The sequence below is a fragment of the Lolium rigidum genome, chromosome 5 (genome assembly GCF_022539505.1).
Source record: "Lolium rigidum isolate FL_2022 chromosome 5, APGP_CSIRO_Lrig_0.1, whole genome shotgun sequence".
Lineage (NCBI taxonomy): Eukaryota > Viridiplantae > Streptophyta > Magnoliopsida > Poales > Poaceae > Lolium > Lolium rigidum.
Window position 1 is genome coordinate 235,777,783 of NC_061512.1, and position 25,242 is coordinate 235,803,024.

Genomic DNA, 25,242 nt, shown 5'->3' on the forward strand with positions numbered 1-25,242 from the left:
AGACGAGAATAAAAGAGGAAACACGTCTCTTTCCTGACCCCACCTGTCAGGGCCCAGTTGCTGAGCCCACAGCTACGTTGGGCCGTTTTCCTCTTCGAGGCCCATTTCCAGTGTGACCCGGCCCGACTCTTGCTCCACCTTTCTTCTTCCCTGCGACCGCCGTCGCGGGATTCCTCTGACCGCCGGCCCGCAGTCCTCCGCCGCAACCTCGAGCGCCGCCGTTCCCACCGGCGTTCTCCACCACGAGATCGAGTGCAGCCGGGCCACTGCTCCTCGCGCGGCCCGTGGTCCTCCATCGCGAGTGCGAGCAATATCGGGTCCCTTCTCTGCCCCCGCTGATCTCCACCGCGAGCTAAAGCGCCGCCGGCTGGCCCTTGCCTCCGCACGCGCCTCTGCCAGCCTCTTCGCACGACATACCACCCTGTCCGCTGCGAAGCCCCTCGTGAAACTCGGCGGTGAAAAAAATTTCGGGGAGAGAAAAAGGGGCGTCATGGCGGACGCGCCGCGCGACCGGCGGCGAAGGGGCCGCGCTCCCGGGGCTGCCTCCGCGGCGGCCGCGGAAGACGACGGGGAGGAGCACCACCTCAACCCCTTCCTCTCCGACGAGGCGCCCTCGTCCTCGAGGATCCAGTTCAGGTGCGTGCTATCCTCTCGCGGTTGGTCTGTCTGTTTGTGCTGCTGCTGCTGGTGCGCTTGCGGATAGTTTCATCGGGCTCTGTATGGGGTGCGCGCAGGAACGTGGCGTCGCGGGCGCGGTGGGTAGAGGAGGCCGGCGAGGCGGAGGTGCTCGACAGCAAAGGGAAGCTCTGGCTGACCACGGGTGTCACCAGGGACGGCAAGCTCTACTACAACGTCGAGGAGATCGGGTACGCCACCTGTTCGATCAAATGCCGTAACAACGTAGCATGGTTATTTGCTCTGCAATGTGCTCTTTGTGGCCCAATCGGGCTTTGTTCATAAACCCGGGCATATTGCCTGAGACAATGCGCCATGTCCAGGTGTTGGAGAATGCAGCATTTCATGGATTACTCTTATTTGAACAATTTGATTGCGCCTTCCTATAACCTCTAGTTTGTACTAGTTACATGATGGAACTCATTGCTTGGTGATTATGCATGAATCACGTGGCATGGCTTATGTTTCCAAATACTTCGACTTGCAATTTGAGGCTTACTTGCTGATCAAACTATGCAGCTTCTTGGCAGAAAGAGGAGCGCTGGTTCTTCTTGATGATGAGGATGAAACGATAGGACTGGAGGAAATCTATAAAAAGATTGCTGGAGGAAATTACGGGTGCTCCTGGGATGCCTTCCAAGCTTACAAGCACTTGAAGGTGCTTGGCTACATCGTTGGACGGTATGGTGTACCCTGGACAACGAAGCATAGTGGCACTTGTGAAGTCACCGATTCTCCCAAGAGTATGGCTGACACTGAACGTTGCTCGGATGGAGCCAATGGTGCCTGCAATGACATCACCAAATTTCTCAAAGAAATGCATGTAGATGGGATATATCCATCCTTTGAAGTTCATCTACCGAACAGCAAATTTAAAAAGTCATGCCCGGGAGTTCCTACTTTCCTCCTATGTCTGCTAAGGTAATGTTACTTTTCTCATCACTTACAAACCTGTGCATTTACTCTTATAAACCTGTGCATTTTTACAGTAGTTCATGTCATGTGAACTTTTTAGTACTAGTGTACAGTAGGGCCACATGGTTTAACTTCGTTTAGGATGTAGTAGTTGAATTACTAAATTAATTATCTTTTGACATAAGTGCATAAATTGTTTGTTGGGTGTTTGATATGATTTTAGTTATCTCTTCTTGTTTGAAATGTATGCTGTTACCCCCTTGCACATATATATTCTGAAACATTTGTATATTTAGGCTTGGTGGATTTATCTATGTGGTGCTATATGTTGTCTTTCTGTGCACATGGATGTCTGTTTTGTGTTGGTAATTGTTTTTCTATGCACATGGATTTATTTTTGCTCGGTTATATCAGTGGTTATGATGTGTCAAACTATATGAATGGAAGTAATTTAAGGTTGGTAAAGCTGATGGGAAATTGTGTTTCTAAGCGGATTTACAGTTAGTTGATTCTGATCATACAGTAGGTAATGAGATATATCAAGCCACAAAATGCGGAACAAAACTATCATAGAAGTTATATAAGTACCTAAGGAGATTCACACAAGGCTACATTTTATGAATAAACTTGACAGCACATAGGGCTTAGCTTCAGTAATTTATGGTTTAATTAATGTGCAGAGACAAGCCACCCTCAAGGGATGAACTGGAAGCCGTGGAGAACAAGTTTGAGGGTATTCCTCTTAAATTCTGTCAAGTTGATAATGGACGTATCAGCTTTCTCACCTTCGACAATGTTACGCTTCCTAGTTTGCCCTGATAGGTAGCAGTAGGAATCATTGTTAGTTTTCGCCGGTTCTTGGTACTGTAAGCTATCAGTTCAGTCTACCTCTGTTCTGTTTGTAGTGAACGAATCCTTAATATCGCTTGTTTGCTTCTTGTCCTGATCCACTACCATAGTGATTGGTGAACTGTCAACTATCTGGATGATGTTAACAATTTTATGGTTTTTTACATATGGTGCCAAAAATATCACTCGGTCCTACATGACTAGCCAGAAACCATGCTCAGTTTTGATTCTCACTATAGTGGCTACTGGAGACGATAAGTAAGGGTGGAGGAATACTTCACCACACAATTTATATGACATAGAAATTGCAGATTAAATTGTGCGATGATTAATACCCAAGAAACTGGATGCCATAGAAGTTGGAGATTACAGACCAATATGCTTGTTGCGCAGTTTGTCCTAGCTATTCTGAAAAAATCTCGCGAACAGTCTGTGCAATCAAATGGGTAAACTATTCATCTCTAACCAGTTGGTTTTATCAAGTTTCTTGCTAGCACAGGCAGGTGGCGAGGCAGATCAACTCCAGAAGGTGCAAAGGTGTGTCAGAATTGATATCTCCCGCACCTTTGATTTGCTGTCTTGGCCTTATCTTTGTCAGCTGGGTTTCTGGGAGATGGCTAAGTATGATTGCTGCCTTGCTCAAGACGGCCAGCACTAAGATTCTTGTCAATGGTGTACCGGGCAGCATGATTCGCCATGTTAGAAGTTCTGACTACGTTTATTTCTAAAGATGCGGATGTGGCTATTTCCCTGCCCTGCCAGACCGTATGTTTAGGATCTTGTTTCAGTCAAGGATTCGGTTTGTGCAGTTCATATTTGGACTCGGAGCTAGCTTCTCCCAATTCGAGTCCAACTCTACGTGTCAAGCCGGCTAGCTGTTGCGCGGGTACTATAATTATACAACTAGCTAGGGCAATAATTGGGATCTTTGCGGTAATCGTGAAAACAAGACACTCTGCAATGGCGTCGGTCCTTCAGACTGAGAGGCAGACCAACGGCCACAGCAGCAGTGCTCCTATTGTCGGGGTGGCCTCCGACGACGGCCTTCTCCCCACGGACGTGCTGCGCGACATCCTGCTGCGCCTCCCCGCCAAGCCGCTCTGCCGGCTCCGCGCCGTCTGCCGGTCATGGCGCTCCCTCCTCTCCGACTCGTGGTTCGTCACCGCTCACCAGGTCCGTCAGCAACCGCTGGTCGCCGTGTGCAAATGGGGCTATGGGGTCAAGCCACAGGACATCCAAATTCTGGACATGGCCGGCCACCTTGTGAGGCAGATGCGCGTTGAGAATTGCATGCTAGGCTATTGTTCTCAAACGTTCTGTACGAATCTCGACCTACTCTGCCTGGAAGGGGGCGACCAGCGCCTCCGCGTGCTGGACCCAGCCACCGGCGCCGTTTCCCTCTTGCCCGATGTCATCATCGTCAACCGTGGCCCATACGAATACGCGTGCTACTCCACCACGTATGTGGTAGGCCGGGACGGCTCGACGGGAGAGACTAAGGTGCTGGCCATCGCCCGAGAGTTGGCGCACCGCGCCGGCACTTTCTGCAGTGTACTTACCCTCGGCGACGCCGGTGGGTGGAGGGAGACTGGTTACCCCCCGATCGGCGCCCTTATCTCAAACTCTTGGATTATGGCCCTCGTCAAAGGGGTCCTCTACTTCCTCGTCTTCCACGAAATCGCTATGTACGACTTTGACAAGGAGAAATGGCGGGCGGATCTCCTACACCTCCCTCTGCCAAACGAGAGGCCACATTTCTTGACTGAGCTAAGAGACACCTTGGTTGCATCCTACCAGCGTAGCAATACCTCCATGGATTTGTGGTTCCTCACAGACTCTGACAAGGCTATCTGGTCGAAGCAATACACGATCTTCTTGCCGCCATATCAAGCTTCCTCGAGCCCGCGTGGCGGAATTACTGTTCGGCCCTTGTGGTCGCTGGATGATGGCAGGATTGTTTTCTGGGTCTGGCATGCCTATGATGGAAAGTCAGTTGAGTTCATGCGGGTATATGATCCAACAACACACGCTTACATTGATGGGGAAGAGATGGCAGCTAACTACTCATTTCACGCCGTGTATAAAGGGACCTTACTTAGATCTTCTCTAGATAAGAAATTAAGCATGTACCCGGCTACCATTTGACCGGCCATGATACAATTAAAATGTACTATCATGATTTCACATATTTGCATGCTTATTATCATGTGTCCATTAGTTACACCTTATCACACGTTCTTATTTTATTGTTCAACATTTTCTGAAGGAAGAAATTGTTGATTCTAATCGTACAGTAGGCAGTGTCGGAGGGTGACAAAAGCACAGGGGGGCTGAACTTTTTTCCGGCCCAAATCAAATCTTCACACTGGACGGATATAAGGGGCGAATGTCACGACGCTTCTAGGAGCCACACAATCTAGCGATGGTGAGGCACTTTTTTGCAAAACAAACTAATAAAATCAAAGTTGCCAGGCCTACGTGGACTTTAGCCTCGCAACTTTTATTTTGCGTCGTGCCATGATTTTTTGGAGCAAACTTTTCCCCACATAATTTTCCATAGTTTTTACAGCTTCATGCTAATATTGCTGTAATTTCATTTGTAACATTAAGAGATGATTTTCAAGCTTGAAAATGCACTTAATCTTTTGATTTACACATAAATTTTCATAGCAAGTAATAGAGGAAAATATCTTTTTGGCCATCGCGGGATTCCTGAATTCCTATGACCACTGGCCCGCCGTCCTCTAAGCGGATTTACAGTTAGTTGATCCCTGTCTTGCAATCAAAATGTACGATCATGATTTCACATGTTTGCATGCTTATCATGTGTCCATTAGTCACACTCACACACCCTATCACACGTTCTCATTTTAATGACAAACATTTTCCTAAAGGAAGGAATTGTTGATTCTGATCATACACTAGGTAATGAGATACATCAAGCCACAAAACTATCATAGAAGTTATATAAGTACCTAAGAAGATTCACACAAGGCTACATTTTATGGATAAACTTGACAACACATAGTGCTTAGCTTCAGCAATTTATGGTTGAATTAATGTGCAGAGACAAGCCACCCTCAAGGAATGAACTGGAAACCGTGGAGAACAAGTTTGAGGGCATTCCTCTTAACTTCTGTCAACTTGATAATGGACGTATCAGCTTTCTCTCCTTGGACAATGTTACACTTCCTAGTTTGCCCTGATAGGTAGCATTAGGAATCGCTGTTAGTTTTCTCCTGTTCTGATACTGTAAGCTATCAGTTCAGTCTACTTCTGTTCTGTTTGTAGTGAACTAATCCTTAATGTGGCTTGTTTGCTTCTTGTCCTGAACCACTACCATAGTGATCAGTGAACCATGAACTATCTGGATGATGTGAACAATTTTATGGTTTTTTTTACATACGGTGCCACAAATATCACTCGCTCCTACATGACTAGCTAGAAACCACCCTCAGTTTTGATTCTCACTATAGTGGCTACCGGAGATGACAATAAAGGAATGAAGAAGGTGTGGAGGAATACTTCACCACACAATTTATATGGCATAGAAATTGCAGATTAAATCGTGCGCTGATCATGTTAATACGCAAGAGACCAGATGCCATAGAAGTTGGAGATTACATACAATAAGGTTGGTGCGCAGTTTGTCCTAGCTGTTCTAAAAAAATCTCGCAAACAGTCTGCACAATCAAATGGGTAATTTATTCAGCTCTAACCAGCTGGCTTTATCAAATTTCTTGCGAGCAAAGGCAGGTGGCGAGGCAGATTAACTCCAGAAGGTGCAAAGGTTTGTTTGGCAGAATTGATATCTCCCGCACCTTTGATTTGCTGTCTTGGCCTTATCTTTTCGAAACTCTTTGTTTGCTGGCACTAATAGAGGGCTTTTGGTTTTTTGCTCCAAAGAGCATTAGCACCGGATTTGGCACAAACCGGTGCTAAAGTAGTCATTAGCACCGGTTCGTGCGGTCTGGACGTCCAGGGGACCAGCCGCGGCATTAGCACCGGTTCGTGCGTGCGGGACCTTTACGAACCGGTGCTAAAGATTTTTCTGCTCCCCACGCACCTCCACCCCCCCCCATCGCCTTTTTTATCTCTGTAAAATAGAAAAGAAAATGATAGAAAATTCAAAAAATAAAATCTTTTGAGATTCATGTATGTTACACAACCTACTATTAGGAAAATTTAACAAATTTGAATATCGATTTTTTTTGCATAAAAAGTTTAGAAAAAGTAAAATGGCATTAAATTTTGCTTACGACGTCGGAAAAAAGCGTATAATACTATTACTTTTAGCAAATTATAAGATTTTCAAATTTTCAGGTTTTAGGTTTGGCAAAAAAAAATTAAAAAATTGAAAATAATTAAAAATAATACAAATTATAAAGTTAATGTTTATTTATTTATTCAAGATTATTATTACATCATTACTTTTGTTTATTAAAAGAATTATTTGAAATTCAAACAATAAAGAAATATGACATCGACCAACATGTTAATAGGATTGATATGATACTAGTATCACATACATGCGCGCGAAGCAGTTGGATGCGGGACGGGAAGTAACTTAAAAGTTAAGCGTGCTACTGTGCTAGAGTAGTGGGAGGATGGGTGACCGAGTGTGAAGTTTGTTTGACTAGAGATAAATGTAGTTAGAGACTAAACTTGTGAAATAACTAAAATATTAGAAATTCTGAAAAAAAAGGAAAAAAAGGGAGTGAAAAAAATTCGAATTCTTTTTTACGGTAGCGGGATTTTACCGCGGCAGCGTTTGGGGCGTTTTCATGCCACGGTACGAACCGGTGCTAAAGATCCTCTCGCTCGGGCGCTCGGCAGCCGCCACGTGGACCAGTGCTAAAGGGAGGGGGCCTTTAGCACCGGATACTTAGCACCGGTTGGCTATCCGGTGTATATAGCCCTTACCAACCGATGCTAAAGGCCCGTCTTCCACTAGTGTGGGTTTCTCGGAGCGATGGCTAAGTTATGATTGCTGCCCTAAAATTCTTGCCAATGGTGTACCGGGCAGCAGGATTCGCCATGTTAGAAATTCTGACTGCGTTTTTTCTAAAGATGCGGATGTGGCTATTTCTCTGCCGTGCCAGGATGTACATCGACGTGGGGCTGTTCGTCAGACCGTATGTCCAGGATCTTGTTTCGGTCAAGGATTCGGTTTGTGCAGTTCATATTTCGAGTCGGATGGCTAGCTAGCTTCTCCGAAGTCGGGTCCAACTCTAGATGTCAAGCCGGCTAGCTGCTGCGCCAGGTACTATAATTATACAGCTATGACCTACTTTGTCCGTCATCAGGCAGGGCAACAATTGGGATCTTGCCGTAATCCTCAAAACAAGACGCTCTGCAATGGCGTCGGTCGTTCAGACCGAGGCTTCAGACAACCGGGGGCGACAGCAGCAGCGCTCCTATAGTCGCTGCGGCCTCCGATGATGGCCTTGTCCCCACGGACGTGCTGCGCGACATCCTGCTGCGCCTCCCCACCAAGCCGCTCTGCCGGCTCCGCGCCGTCTGCCGGTCATGGTGCTCCCTCCTCTCCGATCGACTCGTGGTTCGCCGCTGCCCACGAGGCTCGTCAGCAGCCGCTCGTCGCAGTGCACAACCTAATGGACGGCTACGGGGTCGAGCCACAGGATATCCAAATTCTGGACATGTCCGGCCACCTCGTGAGGCAGATGCGCGTCGAGAATTGCCTCATCATGACTATCGTTCGTACGATGTCTATACAAATCTCAACCTACTCTGCGTGAAAGGGCGCGACCAGCGCCTCCGCGTGCTCGACCCAGCCACCGGCGCTGTTTCCCTCTTGCCTGGCCACGTCGTCGACAACAGTGTCCCATTCCCATACGAATACGCAGACTGCTCCACCACGTATGCGGTAGGCCGGGACGGCTCGACGTGAGAGACCAAGGTGCTGGCCATTACCCAAGATTTGGCGTACACTTTCTGCAGTGTGCTTACCCTCGGCGACTCCGGTGGGTGGAGGGAGACTGGTTACCCACCGACCTCCGCCATAAGCTCTTGGTTTACGGCCCGAGACCAGATTTTTAGAGCAGGTGCGCTGAGCGCACCCTCTGTACAGTTCCCTTTGCATGTGTGCAGATGGCTCTGTGATTTCTCTGTAGAATCATAGGCCACTGTATGTCTGCATGTACGTGGAGACAAAAAACTGAAGACAAAGGAGTAAAGACAAAGGAGTAAAAGACAAGGGAGGAAAGAGAGGTTGCATGGAGACTCACATGTGCGTGCAGCACATCTCTTTTTTCCATCTCCTCTTTTCTTTTTTTTTTTTTTTTTGAATAACAACAGGAGAACTGTTATATTCATCGCAATAGAGGAGAAGTCAAGACGACCGGTTGACCCAGTTTATGAGGAAAACCGGGCCTAAAAACCGTACAAAAAGACCCCATTTTTGAGGAAAAAAAGGTTGAAAAACCGCACAAACAACAGAGCCTCGTCGTCCACACGACACAAAGCCACCATTGCACAAAACACACACATCCGTGCCCGGAGCCGCCACTCCGGCTTCCCCTGCTCGGTTTCGAGCCACAACGCCGCACGGACTAGACGCCTCGTAGCCCGTGGCTACACTAGACGACCATCCGCGGACCACGAACGCCGCGCCAAAAGATCCGGGGCCGCCGCCCCGACATGCCGCCCAGGCCGACCATCCGATCACGCCGACCGGGCCGACGGACTCGCTACCCACGTAGCACGAGCACGCCACCCTTGCCTTGTTAGACCACAACCACACCCCATGTGCCTGTAGTTGCAAGGCCGTTCGAGGCCGCCGCCTCGACGCACCATCCACCGTCCGAGCCGCCGCCCGGCGTCCACCATCTTCGGCCGCAAGGCAACCATGCCTAGTTGATGCAAACCTACCGCACCACAAGTGTCGAGGCCTCCAAAGGCGGCGCCTTCAAGAAGGTAGCGGCATAGATGTCGCCGTCGCCCGCTCACGAGGAGCTCAGGTTTTCACCAGGAGAACACTAGACACCCGCGACGGCCGGGAGATGTAGCTCACGAAGACGCCTTCAAGAAGGAGTACGGCTCCCGTGGGCACCGTCGTCATCGGCACCTACTCGGGATAGGTGCAAAGCTTTCGCCCGGCATGCCATCTCCGCCATCGAACTCTCTTGAAGCTCGGGTTGAAGGAGCGCAGCCAACAGAGCATGTGACCTTGCCGCCGACCACCAGACGCCCACATCCGACGCATCAGCCAAAACCAGCACCACACTCCGCTTCAAACAACTGTCGGAGCACCAGATCGGGACGGGTCTGATACGTCTCCGACGTATCGATAATTTCTTATGTTCTATGCCATATTATTGATGATACCTACATGTTTTATGCACACTTTATGTCATATTCGTGCATTTTCTGGAACTAACCTATTAACAAGATGCCGAAGTGCCGCTTGCTCGTTTTCTGCTGTTTTTGGTTTCGAAATCCTAGTAACGAAATATTCTCGGAATTGGACGAAATCAAAGCCCAGGGGCCTATTTTTCCACGAAGCTTCCAGAAGTCCGAAGACGAGACGAAGAGGGGCCACGGGGTGGCCAAACCCTAGGGCGGCGCGGCCCCACCCCTGGCCGCGCCGGCCTATGGTGTGGGCCCCCCGTGCCGCCTCTTGACTTGCCCTTCCGCCTACTTAAAGCCTCCGTGACGAAACCCCCGCACCGAGAGCCACGATACGGAAAACCTTACCGAGACGCCGTCGCCGCCGATCCCATCTCGGGGGATCCGAGAGATCGCCTCCGGCACCCCGCCGGAGAGGGGATTCATCTCCCGAGGACTCTACACCGCCATGGTCGCCTCCGGAGTGATGAGTGAGTAGTTCACCCCTGGACTATGGGTCCATAGCAGTAGCTAGATGGTTGTCTTCTCCTCATTGTGCTTCATTGTTGGATCTTGTGAGCTGCCTAACATGATCAAGATCATCTATCCGTAATTCTATATGTTGTGTTTGTCGGGATCCGATGGATAGAGAATACTATGTCATGTTAATTATCAAGTTATTATACATGTGTTGTTTATGATCTTGCATGCTCTCCGTTTCTAGTAGAGGCTCGGCCAAGTTTTTACTTTTAACTCCAAGAGGGAGTACTTATGCTCGATAGTGGGTTCATGCCCGCATTGACACCGGGACAGATGACGAAAGTTCTAAGGTTGTGTTGTGCTGTTGCCACTAGGGATAAAACATTGGCGCTATGTCCGAGGATGTAGTTGTTGATTACATTACGCACCATACTTAATGCAATTGTCCGTTGTTTAGCAACTTAATACCGGAGGGGGTTCGGATGATAACCCGAAGGTGGACTTTTTAGGCATAGATGCGGTTGGATGGCGGTCTATGTACTTTGTCGTAATGCCCAATTAAATCTCACTATACTTAACATGTCATGTATGTGCATTGTTATGCCCTCTCTATTTGTCAATTGCCCGACCGTAATTTGTTCACCCAACATGCTTTTATCTTATGGGAGAGACACCTCTAGTGAACTGTGGACCCCGGTCCATTCTTTAATACCGAAATACAAATCTGTCGCAATACTTGTTTTTACTATTTTCTCTGCAAACAATCATCTTCCACACAATACGGTTAATCCTTTGTTACAGCAAGCCGGTGAGATTGACAACCTCACTCGTTTCGTTGGGGCAAAGTACTTTGGTTGTGTTGTGCAGGTTCCACGTTGGCGCCGGAATCTCCGGTGTTGCGCCGCACTACATCCCGCCGCCATCAACCTTCAACGTGCTTCTTGGCTCCTCCTGGTTCGATAAACCTTGGTTTCTTCTCGAGGGAAAACTTGCTGCCGTGCGCATCATACCTTCCTCTTGGGGTTGCCCAACGAACGTGTGAAATACACGCCATCAAGCTCTTTTCTCGGCGCCGTTGCCGGGGAGATCAAGACACGCTGCAAGGGGAGTCTCCACTTCTCAATCTCTTTACTTTGTTTTTGTCTTGCTTTATTTTATTTACTACTTTGTTTGCTGCACTTATATCAAAACACAAAAAAATTAGTTGCTAGCTTTACTTTATTTACTATCTTGTTTGCTATATCAAAAACACAAAAAAATTAGTTTACTTGCATTTACTTTATCTAGTTTGTCTTATTTGCTATCGCTAAAATGAGTAATCCCGAAGTTGAAGTTCGTTCATTTAAGCAACAAGGGGGAGAATGTTTAAAAGATGCTTGGTATAGAATTAGTGATGCCCATAATAGGTGCACTAAGAAACACTCCACTACTATTCTACTCAGGAATTTTTATGTTGGTATCTCTAGCTGGAATAGATATGTTCTTGATTGTCTCACGGGAGGTAACTTCCTAGGTGCTCCCGCTTTAGAAGCTAGCTGCATTATTGAGAGTTTATTTGGAACACCACCTGTTAATGAAACTAAAAGTGAAACCTCCCTTGAGGATGTTATGAAAAAATTGGAAACCATAGAGAAAAATTGTAGTATTGAAACTAAATTGGAAATATTACTTGATAATACCGATAAACTTGATAAAATCCTAGGAGGAATTAATGAAAGAATTGCTACTCTAGAAACTTGTGCTATCCATGATAATCAAACCCATAGAATTGGTAAACTTGAAGAAGCTATGGGAAAATTGGGTTCAACTTTTTCTTCTCTTAAATTTAATGAGAAAGCTTATGTGGGTAAGGAGAAAAAATTCATGTATGTCTCTAAGGTGCCTAAACCAAAGAATTACTATAGGCCTAAAATTGATAAAACTCCCAACACCGCTGGTAATGATGTTGATGCTTCATCTCTCGATGTTACTTGAGTTACACTTTCTGCGCCTAACTGAAAGGCGTTAAAGAAAAGCGCTTATGGGAGACAACCCATGTTTTTACCTACAGTACTTTGTTTTATATTTGTGCCTTGGAAGTTGTTTACTACTGTAGCAACCTCTCCTTATCTTAGTTTTATGTTTTGTTGTGCCAAGTAAAGTCTTTGATAGAGAAGTAAGTACTAGATTTGGATTACTGCGCAGTTTCAGAATTCTTTGCTGTCACGAATCTGGGTCTATCTCCCTCGTAGGTAGCTCAGAAAATTATGCCAATTTACGAGCATGATCCTCGGATATGTACGCAACTTTCATTCAATTTGAGCATTTTCATTTGAGCAAGTCTGGTGCCATTTTAAAATTCGTCAATACGAACTGTTCTGTTTTGACAGATTCTGTCTTTTATTTCGCATTGCCTCTTTTGCTATGTTGGATGAATTTCTTTGATCCATTAATGTCCAAGTAGCTTTATGCAATGTCCAGAAGTGTTAAGAATGATTGTGTCACCTCTGAATATGTCAATTTTTATTATGCACTAACCCTCTAATGAGTTGTTTCGAGTTTGGTGTGGAGGAAGTTTTCAAGGATCAAGAGAGGAGTATGATGCAATATGATTAAGGAGAGTGAAAGCTTCTAAGCTTGGGGATGCCCCGGTGGTTCACCCCTGCATATATTAAGAAGACTCAAGCGTCTAAGCTTGGGGATGCCCAAGGCATCCCTTCTTCATCGACAACATTATCGTGTTCCTCCCCCGAAACTATATTTTTATTCGGCCACATCTTATGTACTTTGCTTGGAGCGTCGGTTTGTTTTTGTTTTTTGTTTTGTTTGAATAAAATGGATCCTAGCATTCACTTTATGGGAGAGAGACACGCTCCGCTGTTGCATATGGACAAATATGTCCTTAGGGTCTACTCATAAGTATTCATGGCGAAGTTTCTCCTTCGTTAAATTGTTATATGGTTGGAATTGGAAAATGCTACATGTAGTAACTCTAAAATGTCTTGGATAATTTGATACTTGGCAATTGTTGTGCTCATGTTTAAGCTCTTGCATCATATACTTTGCACCCATTAATGAAGAAATACTTAGAGCTTGCTAATTTGGTTTGCATATTTGGTTTCTCTAGAGTCTAGATAACATCTAGTATTGAGTTTTGAACAACAAGGAAGACGGTATGGAGTCTTATAATGTTTACCATATGTCTTTTATGTGAGTTTTGTCTGTACCGTTCATCCTTGTGTTTGTTTCAAATAACCTTGCTAGCCTAAACTTTGTATCGAGAGGGAATACTTCTCATGCATCCCAAATACTTGAGCCAACCACTATGCCATTTGTGTCCACCATACCTACCTACTACATGGTATTTATCCGCCATTCCAAAGTAAATTGCTTGAGTGCTACCTTTAAAATTCCATCATTCACCTTTGCAATATATAGCTCATGGGACAAATAGCTTAAAAACTATTGTAGTATTGAATATGTACTTATGCACTTTATCTCTTATTAAGTTGCTTGTTGAGCGGTAACCATGTTTCTGGGGACGCCATCAACTACTCTTTGTTGGATATCATGTGAGTTGCTATGCATGTCCGTCTTGTCTGAAGCAAGAGAGATCTACCACCTTCATGGTTGGAGCATGCATTTTGTTAGAGAAGAACTTTGGGCCGCTAACTAAAGCCATGATTCATGGTGGAAGTTTCAGTTTGGACACATATCCTCAATCTCATATGAGAATAATAATTGTTGCCACATGCTTATGCATAAAAGAGGAGTCCATTATCTGTTGTCCATGTTGTCCCGGTATGGATGTCTAAGTTGAGAATAATCAAAAGCGAGAAATCCAAAATGCGAGCTTTCTCCTTAGACCTTTGTACAAGGCGGCATGGAGGTACCCCATTGTGACACTTGGTCAAAACATGTGCATTGCAAAGATCCGGTAGTCCAAGTTAATTAGGACAAGGTGCGGGCACTATTAGTATACTATGCATGAGACTTGCAACTTGTAAGATATAACTTTCATAACTCATATGCTTTATTACTACCGTTGACAAAATTGTTTCATGTTTTCAAAAATAAAAGCTCTAGCATAAATATAGCAATCGATGCTTTCCTCTTTGAAGGACCATTCTCTTTACTTTTATGTTGAGTCAGTTCACCTATTTCTCTCCACCTCAAGAAGCAAACACTTGTGTGAACCGTGCATTGATTCTTACATACTTGCATATTGTACTTGTTATATTACTCTATGTTGACAATTATCCATGAGATATACATGTTACAAGTTGAAAGCAACCGCTGAAACTTAATCTTCCTTTGTGTTGCTTCAATACCTTTACTTTGATTTATTGCTTTATGAGTTAACTCTTATGCAAGACTTATTGATGCTTGTCTTGAAGTACTATTCATGAAAAGTCTTTGCTTTATGATTCACTTGTTTACTCATGTCATCACCATTGTTTTGATCGCTGCATCCACTACATATGTTTACAAATAGTATGATCAAGGTTATGATGGCATATCACTTCGTAAATTATCTTTGTTATCGTTTTACCTGCTCGGGACGAGCAGAACTAAGCTTGGGGATGCTTGATACGTCTCCGACGTATCGATAATTTCTTATGTTCTAAGCCATATTATTGATGATACCTACATGTTTTATGCACACTTTATGTCATATTCGTGCATTTTCTGGAACTAACCTATTAACAAGATGCCGAAGTGCCGCTTGTCGTTTTCTGCTGTTTTTGGTTTCGTAAATCCTAGTAACGAAATATTCTCGGAATTGGACGAAATCAAAGCCGTGGGCCTATTTTTCCACGAAGCTTCCGTAAGTCCGAAGACGAGACGAAGAGGGGCCACGGGGTGGCCAAACCCTAGGGCGGCGCGGCCCCACCCCCGGCCGCGCCGGCCTATGGTGTGGGCCCCCGTGCCGCCTCTTGACTTGCCCTTCCGCCTACTTAAAGCCTCCGTGACGAAACCCCCGCACCGAGAGCCACGATACGGAAAACCTCACCGAGACGCCGTCGCCGCCGATCCCATCTCGGGGATCCAGAGATCGCCTCCGGCACCCCGCCGGAGAGGGGATTCATCTCCCGGAGGACTCTACACCGCCATGGTCGCCTCCGGAGTGATGAGTGAGTAGTTCACCCCCGGACTATGGGTCCATAGCAGTAGCTAGATGGTTGTCTTCTCCTCATTGTGCTTCATTGTTGGATCTTGTGAACTGCCTAACATGATCAAGATCATCTATCTCGTAATTCTATATGTTGTGTTTGTCGGGATCCGATGGATAGAGAATACTATGTCATGTTAATTATCAAGTTATTATACATGTGTTGTTTATGATCTTGCATGCTCTCCGTTTCTAGTAGAGGCTCGGCCAAGTTTTTACTTTTAACTCCAAGAGGGAGTACTTATGCTCGATAGTGGGTTCATGCCCGCATTGACACTCGGGACAGATGGATGAAAGTTCTAAGGTTGTGTTGTGCTCGTTGCCACTAGGGATAAAACATTGGCGCTATGTCCGAGGATGTAGTTGTTGATTACATTACGCACCATACTTAATGCAATTGTCTCGTTGTTTAGCAACTTAATACCGGAGGGGGTTCGGATGATAACCCGAAGGTGGACTTTTTAGGCATAGATGCAATTGGATGGCGGTCTATGTACTTTGTCGTAATGCCCAATTAAATCTCACTATACTTATCATGTCATGTATGTGCATTGTTATGCCCTCTCTATTTGTCAATTGCCCGACCGTAATTTGTTCACCCAACATGCTTTTATCTTATGGGAGAGACACCTCTAGTGAACTGTGGACCCCGGTCCATTCTTTAATACCGAAATATAAATCTGCTGCAATACTTGTTTTTACTATTTTCTCTCGCAAACAATCATCTTCCACACAATACGGTTAATCCTTTGTTACAGCAAGCCGGTGAGATTGACAACCTCACCGTTTCGTTGGGGCAAAGTACTTTGGTTGTGTTGTGCAGGTTCCACGTTGGCGCCGGAATCTCTGGTGTTGCGCCGCACTACACCCCGCCGCCATCAACCTTCAACGTGCTTCTTGGCTCCTCCTGGTTCGATAAACCTTGGTTTCTTTCTGAGGGAAAACTTGCTGCTGTGCGCATCATACCTTCCTCTTGGGGTTGCCCAACGAACGTGTGAAATACACGCCATCAGGGTCCCCAGTCGCCGCGCCGTCAAGGAGCCGCGCCATGGCCCGCAAAGGCCCAGATCGGGCGCCCGCAGCGACCCGGACGCCTGCACCGCGCCGGGGATGAGGGACCCCGGCCGCCGGCGCGCTTGCGCGTCTAGGTCCGGAACCGGAGCAAGGCCTCGCGCCACCACGCAAAGGCCACGGCCCCCGCGGCCCGGATCCGGCCCGCGCCGCCGGATCCTCGGCCCGCGCGCCGCCGGGCGCAAGAAGAACGCCGCCGCGCCCGCGCTTGCCGACCCCCGTCGCGCTGCCCGGAGCCTCCGCCATCACGCCGACGCCCGCCCGAGGCCGTGACCAACCACCGCAGGCCGCTCCCCGCGCCGATCCGAAGTCGCTCGCTCGCTTGAGCGCGACCGCGACCCGCCATGACGCTCGCTTGAGCGCCGCTCGCTTGAGCACGGCCGTCCATGGCGCAGCAGCCGAGAGCTCCACGCCGTCGCGCGCCAAAGCCGGGCACCGGTCCGCGCCTCCGGACGACGAAGCTGCCCCGCGCAGCCCGCCTCCCCGGAGCCGGGAGAAGGAAGATCCCGCCGCCGCCCACGCCGCGCGGGCTTTGCCCGGCGACGCTTGCCGGCGGCGGCGAGGGAGGAAGATGGAGGCGGGGCTTCTCCCGACAGCTACGGGTAGCGCCCAGGTCGCCCGCGGGGAGCGACCGAGGCGCGTCTGTTCCCCATCTCCTCTTTTTCAACTCACATCTTCTCTCTCCAGTTCACTCTCTCTTCAAGTACGAGTTTGCTCTCTCTCTCTCCAGTTCACTCTCTCTCTCTGCACCTTCTCTGCCAATTCAAGCAAAGACAAAAAATGGGAAAAAGAATAGCGGTGGGTGCACAAGACAAAAAAAAGACAAGTCAAATCATATGCTACAGTGACCTATGCATATAGGTGCTTGTAATTAACAGCCAGAGCTCTGCTAGTATGTCGCCGGCCTTGTAAACTGGCTGCGCGCGTGGCTCTCAATCACGTATCTCTAGACTGACGGACGTCGGAGATAGGCGTGCGCGGAGCGCAGGTGCGCTACTGCACTTTTCCCTTACGGCCCTCGTCAAAGAGGTCCTCTACTTCCTCATCTTCCAAGTAATCGCCACCTTCGACTTCGACAAGGAGAAATGGCGGCCAGATCTCCTGCACCTCCCGCTGACAATCGAGCGGCAACATTTCTTGGCTGAGCTAAGTGGCACCTTGGTTGCATCCGACCACCATAGCGACACCTCCATGGATTGTGGTTCCTCACAGACCCAGACAAGGGTATCTGGTCGAAGCAATACACGATCACAATGACACCATTTCAGCAAACTTCCTCGAGCCTGCATGTCTGGACTACCGTTCGGCCCTTGTGGTTGCGGATGATGGCAGGATTGCATTCTGGATCTGGTAGGGGCAGGCCTATGGTGAAAAGAGAGTTGAGTTCATACGGGTGTATGATCCAACAACACACACTTATACTGATGGGGACGAGATGGGAACCGACTATTCCTTTCACGGCGTGTACAAAGGAAGTTTGCTTAGATCTTCTCTAGATAAGAAATTAAGCATGTACCCGGCTACCGTTTGACCGACCATATAATACATTTATTTAAGGTTTGTAACGAATCTGCTGTGTTTCTAAGCGGATTTATAATTAGTTATGCCCTTTCTTCCAATCAAAGTGTACGATCCGAATTCACACATTCACATGCTTATTATCATGTCTCCATTAGTCACACCTTATATATCACACGTTCTCATTTTATTGACCAACATTTTCCCAAAGGAATTTTTTTTTTGTTGATTCTAACCGTACAGTAGGTAATGAGATACGTGAAGCCACAAATTGCCGAACAAAACTATATCATAGAAGTTATAAAACTAACATAGCACAGTCTGGAATGGCGTTTACATGCGAAGTCCGTTTGGTGTAATATCATTCTTCTCATATATATACTCATACGGTCCAAAGAATATGAAATATTTCTGTCCATCGTAACTTGTTGCTTGTTTAATTAATGTGGAGAGAAAAGCCACCCTCAAGGAAGGAACTGGAAACCGTGGAGAATAAGTTTGAGGGCATTCCGCTTACATTATGTCAAGTTGATGATGCTTACCTAACTATGTGACTCAATGACCTGGCTGATTCGGCATTCTCTAGGTTAAGATTGAAAGTGCTATGATTTCCATCGAAACATACGTTAGTTTTAGGAAATATGCAACAGTATGTCACAAGCACAATGGCATATAAGCACTGTCGCTGCCCCGTTTGACTCATTTGCTGGCAGCACCAAAAAAATAGAAAGCATGATCAGGGATCTCAACATAGATCGAGAGGGAGTTAGGTTCAACTTTGTTAATGTAAATGGAAATGAAATCATATTACAGGAGGTATTGACACTGGGATGGAAAAATGCCGGTTTTGTTTTGTTGAGGCATGTAATGTAATGAAAATGCATTCCCCCTAGAACATACCCATCAGCAGGGCCAGTCCTGGCATTTCGGGGGCCCTGGGCGAAACTAGAACCTAGGGCCCTAGAAGAACTTTATATGTGCGCCAATAAAAAAACACCAAAAGTTCATTATTACTCAATAATGTGTAGCTAAAAAATATTACTCAACAATGTGAAGCAAAAGCGATCTATGTCAAACAAATTGCTAACAAAAAAAGTTAGTATCTTCGCGAACCTACACAAAACATATGAGGAGAGACCACAGAGCCAGTGATGCCACTACTGGCCGCGAAAGAGGCGAGAACGGTGGGACGGACTTTGGTGACAAAGAAACTTAGCAATTAGCATGGTAGTGCAAGGTGAGGGGTCACTGTTGTTGGAGAAGAAGGGGGTAGAGCTTAAAGAGTTGCATGGGGGTGGGGGTGAATAGGAGGAGGAAGATCTTGCCAGCGACGGACGTGGTAGACTGGGGTTTTGCCAGTGGTGGTTTCAAGGCATGCGTGGCTCACCGGATGGAGGAAGGAGAGGAGCGATGAGGCTCACCAGTGGAAAAGAAGGAGATTATAAGAGGAGTGAGGCATACGTCAACAGACTAAACACTAGGCTCATTATCAGTCTGTTGTGCGTTACATAAACCCATACTTGAACTACATTACATGAAGAGAAGACTCCCCCCAACCATGGACTTAAAGTGTGGTCCGTCTATCAACGAGAATGAAAATGACTCAATTGTGCGGTGTATTTTTTTTCTTGATAAAAATGGGCGTGCCCACGCTTATTGGATCATTCTTGTGGGCATGGTAGCACCCATGTCACATATTTTTTAATCAACCAGCCCCTCAATCTTAATTCCTTCATCTAAGGAAAGCCAAGCAAAAGAAATAAAAAAAAGCCTAAACTAACTATGAAAGCCCGTCAATCTTAATCCCTTCATCCAGTAGGTTCGTCGTTCGCCCACCTTCCGCCACTATTTTAGGTCGCATTTTTCTTAAATAAGTAGCGCTCGCTGGTGTACACGTATTTCAGCTTTAATTTCTCGAACTATGTAAGTTTTGATGGTCAATCGGAGCATCAAATTCATCTCGAGCTATGATCATCGCCTAATTTACCCGCGACATTTCAAATTCCGTTTTTCAGTTCCACTTTTACGGATTCTAATCTGTGACAACGGTTTTCCGACCCGTAAACACGAGTTCGGTGAACTGAACTCGCATTTTTCAGTTCACGTGTTTACGGGCTCTGTTAGAGATGCTCTAAGCATGTTGCCAGTTTCCCAAGAATAATCCAGTCAATTCATGATTCCATCAAAGATCATCCATCGGTTCTATAATTAGCGTCATGCCTCATCAAGCTATTTTTGTTATTTTCGCATTGTGCATTTGTGTAGCAGGATAACTTCTGAATTTTGATAATAATTATTTACCAATAAATTTCTCTCATTGCTCTGCTCTCGATTGTTTTTTTATGAAGATAGGTGTTCAAATGAGGTCATCTCTTACCTTTATTTTTATGTTTGCGAATTAATTATTCATATATCTAAATTTATAAAGGAGGCTAACTTCCAACTAGCGGAGCTAGGCCCATTGCTCTTAAATTGTTTATGAATTAGCTATGCCTATATTTGGTCTCACTTGAAATGACATTTAGCCGGACCAAGCGCTTTGGGGCACACCAAAAGGAGTCATGTGAAACCAACATCATATCTCCTTTGAAACAACACCTTTTGCATGTAAAATATACCTTTTGCCCAAAATCTCAAAGAAGCAAAAGATGACTTCTAGTTTAAATTTGGCATGCTTCCTATTAAAGCTGTAGAAATCGCGGAAATTTCCAGTAATCTTGCATCATCAGTAGGTATGTGAACCCTCATATAAAATTGGTTGTACCTGGCAGGCCAATATTTAAGCTACTTTAAAAACTCATGCGGTGCAAAGTAACGGTGCGAGCAGGTCAAACACCAGCAAACGAACCAAATTCTTCTCCACTCGTGCGGAAAACCTCTTCACAAGCAACCAAACATATAACCAAGCCTATAGGAAAATATGGCCCGATGGCAGACAATTTAGCATGTTAGCACGTGATGAAGCGCGTACACGGCACACCCCAGCCCAGCAAGTAAACCCAACAAGCGCAGAAGCAAGGATTGGCCCATCGTATTGTCCTGAGATAGGATTCATGTCGTACTACGGTTCCCTCTGCTCTGCCCTGCCGCACTAGTTGTCGGCGCCGACGCGATTTCTTCGTCCCCTCGCACCCTGTTGGGTTCAAATCAGTACTCAGGTGTTCAAATACAGATTGCCGGATTTGAAATAGAGGGGGAACACCTTCGCCTCCTTGATTTGCTGTCTCGATCCCACCAGGTATCATGGGCTTACTGGAGCTGAAGCGGCTCATGGCCACGCAGCGGCACCGGCGCCAAATCCAAGCCCGTGGTAAGATCCCGCCTCTTCTTAGCTTCCTTTGCCCTATCTTTCGCAGTATGTTACCTCTCCATCTGAATAAAAATCTCATCTTTTTTTTCCTCTAGTGTTATGTGAAGGGCGTAACACGATTTCGTTTTTCATTCCATCTAAGCCGGCTGGACAATTTTAGCGTCTAGCACTTTGTTTGCTGGATAGCAAGGCCGTTCCTTCCTCATTGACTGATTGAGTAATCTGGCAGCTTGGTTTTTCAGTGTTCCAGTGTGCATTTTTTTTCTGGATGAGATTCAGAGTGAGAGAGAGATATTAGTTGTCACTTTTCAGTGATAAACAATGTTGCATTGTGGTTCTATACTCTAGAGGAGCCAGCGGTATCCAGCTAGACACCATGAATTCGAGAGTCGCTATCTGCTACCATACAAAGGCATTAGGGAAGCCAGTGCTCTGGTTTGAGATTCGATATGCGCCTTGGGAGGGAGGAGAAGGCAAGCCGTTTGGAAGGGATATTGAATACGGTTGACAAGACTCGGGGGAGTTTGCAGTGTTTTGCAAAATTATCTATGTTCAGTTCAAGTTTATTCTTGTAAAAATGTTTTCACGTCACTGGTGTTCTTGACTTGTCGTGCAGAAGATGGGTAGATGGTTAGAGTTGGATTTGTGTTCCTGTGCTTGAGTTTGTTTATTTGTTCCTTTACTGGCTGTATTCTTCGTAACTGTACATGATATGCTTCAGATGGATCAATTGCTTCGCGGGTTAAAAGAAAGGGCTCGCCCTGTGAACGAAACTCTGTTTTGGATGAATCTATTGCTTCACGGGCTAAAAGAAAGGGCTTGCCATGCCAGAAAGATTTTAGTCCTCAGGGTGCTTCATGGTATAAAACGAAGGGCTTGCCCTGCGCACAAGGCTTTGTTGCAGATGGTTCAGTTGTTTCGCTGGCTGATAGAAAGAGCTCGTCCTGCCAACAATGCGGTAGTTCTCAGAGTTGTGAAGTATATGTGTATTCGGGGCCAAGCCTTCCAGAGGTAACTGCCATAAAAAGTTATTTTCTGTTGCAATCTGTTATTTGTTTCTGGCTGTTTAGATATCTAGATGAAATCCTTGGTGCCCCTATCCGTACATGTTTACTTGTTGCTACATTGACTTGTTTCTACTTTCTACCATGATGTTGTACAACAAAACATCATTCCATGCATCTTGGCTGACAAAATACGTATAGGACAATATTTGATGACTGCTACATGCATAATTGAAGTGTGAGCATATTTTATCTGTGTTAAAAGGGTAAAAGTAGATTTATACAAGTTAATCAAATCAACACAGGCTACTCGCCACAGCGCCTTCTTAACCAAATTACTGCCAACCAACATTCTTACAAAAGATAATCCTTCTCGAAGCAATGTTCAATAACCTTCCACAGTTATATTCCACTGCACTACCTATATCTTCATGCAATGCACTTTTTGCTATCATGTGCATAGTGTCCAGGGTAGGATTTTACTATATATCGCTTTTTTGGTAGTCTATCATCCACTCAAGGGACCACCGGCCTTTACAGCAATGTTTAACTTGTCTCCCATGCTTTTGCACACAGGACATCTGGCGTTATATACACTCCCTAATGTCAATGCGAGATGCTGCAAGAGCTGCCTGCATCTCGCGCGCATTTCGTTGTTCCTGGAGATATCACCCTAACCTCGTTTTCAGTAAGAAAACATTGGGCTTGAATGGAAAGACATGTGGAAATGATAAACCGGCAAGAGATTACGCCAGTATAGTGGACCACATTCTGAAAAATCACTCAGGCACTGGTGTGAAGAAACTCAAGTTTTGGAACGCTCCCCATTATACTGAAGAGGACCGTTATTATCTTGACAGTTGGCTTGAGATGGCTGTTAAACCAGGAATTGAAGAATTCACCTTCAGTCTAGAATCTAAAAGTTACAGTTACAACTTCCCATGCCCACTTATATCGGATGGGAATGGAGAGTTGATTCGGGATCTTCAACTTCACTTTTGTGTCTTTGTTCCCACGGTTGGGTTTGGTTGCTTCAGGAGCCTGACAAGCTTAGATATGTTTAAAGTGCGTATTACAGGGAATGACTTAGAGCGCATACTTTCCAATTCTTTTGCTTTGGAGCGGTTGCTACTCAGGTATTGCATTGGATTACTGTATGTGAAGATGCCTTCTCTTCTTGAGCGGCTTAGCTACCTGAAGGTGCTTTCTTGCAGCAAGCTGCAAGTAATAGAGAGCAGAGCTCCAAATCTATCCAGTTTTATCTTTCAGGGTACCCATCAGGCACAACTCTCACTTGGAGAATCATCGCAACTGAAGTACCTATACATCAGCTTTTTGGGTGCTGTTCATTATACTCGTGCTGAGCTTGCATCCAGCATGCCATATCTGGAAACTGCGTTCATATATTCAAGCAGGGAGGTATGCTCTGAAATTCCGTGTTACTGTAGACTAGTGATATGTGTACAGTGATATACTGATATCACAAAAGTAATACTTGGAATAATTAATCTGGCATTCTTATGCAGATGGTCAACACACCAATTGAATCTAGCAGATTTCTCCACCTCAAGCATTTGAGTATCACTATCACAGAAGTGAACTCTTCTCCGAGCTACGATTATTGTTCTCTGGTTTCTTTCTTTGATGCTTCCCCTTCCTTGGAGACTTTCTACTTGGATGTAAGTTACTGTTCCTTCTGCATGGGCATGAGTAACAATGGTGGAACCATTAATTAGGTTGCCTTTTCATCTTTAGGTACCGCAACAACACAAGAAACATGTCACAGTTTTTGGAGATTCCTCAGAGCTGCGGCAGTTGCCAAAACGCAACCATGAGAAGCTCAGGGAAGTGAAGATCCTTGGTTTCTCCCCTGTGAAGAGCTTGGTTGAGCTAACGTGTCATATTCTTGGCAGTGCAACATCACTCGAGTGTCTTACATTGGACACAAAAAGACATGGTTTGCCTGGGTGTTCTGTCAACAAAGTTGGCAGATGCACCTCCATGGAAAGGGATATGATCTCAGAAGCCCAGAGAGCACTCAGTGCTGTCCAAGTATACATCAAGCCAAAAGTTCCCTCCACAGTTAAGTTACATGCTTTGGGACCTTGCAGTCGATTCCATGGTATTGGGGTTACTCACGAAAGCATGTGGGGTATCAAGCCGAAAGTTCCCTCCGCAGTTAAGTTGCATGCTTTGGAACCTTGCAGTACTTATGAAGCCATGTGGGCCATGTTATATGGCCCCAACTTTCATGCCATGGCTGGGCTCAGTCAAGACACCCTTGAAGCTCCAGCTCGTCAAACCTAATTGACATGCACCACAGGAATACTTGGTTTCAGTTCTGACGAGTCGGGTGCTTTTCCTCTTAACTGGGTATGGCTGCTGTTCTTACAGGACATGTCTATCTAGAAATCTGGAGCCTTGCATTGGTGTTCCGTTGGCAAACCTGGCAAATACTTCTCATGGACATTGATATGACACTCTTGCCACTACTAGGAAAAGGCCTATAGATGAAAATAGCACTACCGGCGCACCAGCAAATCCATGCGCCGGTGGAAAAATACCGCCGGCGAGCCATGTTAGGCCGCGCCGGCGAAGAACCTATACTGCCGGCGCACAAGCAAATTTAGTGCGCCGGGAATAAAATTCAAAGAATTCTGGCCGGAAACAAAAAATCTGGGCACCTTACCCCCGGCGCACCTCTATGGTGGTGCGCCGGTGGTACACAATTTACCACCAGCGCACCACCATAGAGGTGCGCCGGGGGTAACTTGCCTAGATTTTTCTCTCCACACCCCCCCCCGGGAATCGCCTTTTCAGTTTTCGAAAAAATAAAAGAAAATGATAGAAAATTCAAAAAATAAAATCCTTTGAACTGCCCATGTATTATGTAATCTAGCTTTAATAAAAATTTGAAAAAA

At 46.0% G+C, this 25,242-nt stretch overlaps 2 protein-coding genes across 2 annotated transcripts; both read left to right on the plus strand.

Annotated features, from left to right (window-relative positions):
* Window positions 1–490: 490 nt before the first annotated feature.
* LOC124656012 lies at window positions 491–2,603 on the plus strand. The gene is made up of 4 exons (XM_047194827.1): window positions 491–636; window positions 735–866; window positions 1,195–1,596; window positions 2,271–2,603. The coding sequence occupies exons 1-4, from the start codon at window positions 491–493 to the stop codon at window positions 2,407–2,409; spliced, it is 819 nt and encodes a 272-aa protein (XP_047050783.1). The 3' UTR covers window positions 2,410–2,603.
* Window positions 2,604–21,131: 18,528 nt separating this feature from the next.
* On the plus strand, window positions 21,132–24,794 carry LOC124653950. The gene is made up of 5 exons (XM_047193006.1): window positions 21,132–21,317; window positions 22,039–22,328; window positions 22,898–23,740; window positions 23,848–24,000; window positions 24,077–24,794. The coding sequence occupies exons 1-5, from the start codon at window positions 21,251–21,253 to the stop codon at window positions 24,626–24,628; spliced, it is 1,905 nt and encodes a 634-aa protein (XP_047048962.1). The 5' UTR covers window positions 21,132–21,250; the 3' UTR covers window positions 24,629–24,794.
* Window positions 24,795–25,242: the final 448 nt, after the last annotated feature.

Bases quoted from the DNA above. Each gene is read 5' to 3' on its own strand.
- LOC124656012 (XM_047194827.1), top strand. From the start codon at position 491: ATGGCGGACGCGCCGCGCGACCGGCGGCGAAGGGGCCGCGCTCCCGGG. The intron at 637-734 runs GTGCGTGCTATC...GGGTGCGCGCAG, and splicing joins TCCTCGAGGATCCAGTTCAG to GAACGTGGCGTCGCGGGCGC. The intron at 867-1,194 runs GTACGCCACCTG...CAAACTATGCAG, and splicing joins TACAACGTCGAGGAGATCGG to CTTCTTGGCAGAAAGAGGAG.
- LOC124653950 (XM_047193006.1), top strand. From the start codon at position 21,251: ATGGGCTTACTGGAGCTGAAGCGGCTCATGGCCACGCAGCGGCACCGG. The intron at 21,318-22,038 runs GTAAGATCCCGC...GATATGCTTCAG, and splicing joins GCGCCAAATCCAAGCCCGTG to ATGGATCAATTGCTTCGCGG. The intron at 22,329-22,897 runs GTAACTGCCATA...TTTTGCACACAG, and splicing joins CGGGGCCAAGCCTTCCAGAG to GACATCTGGCGTTATATACA.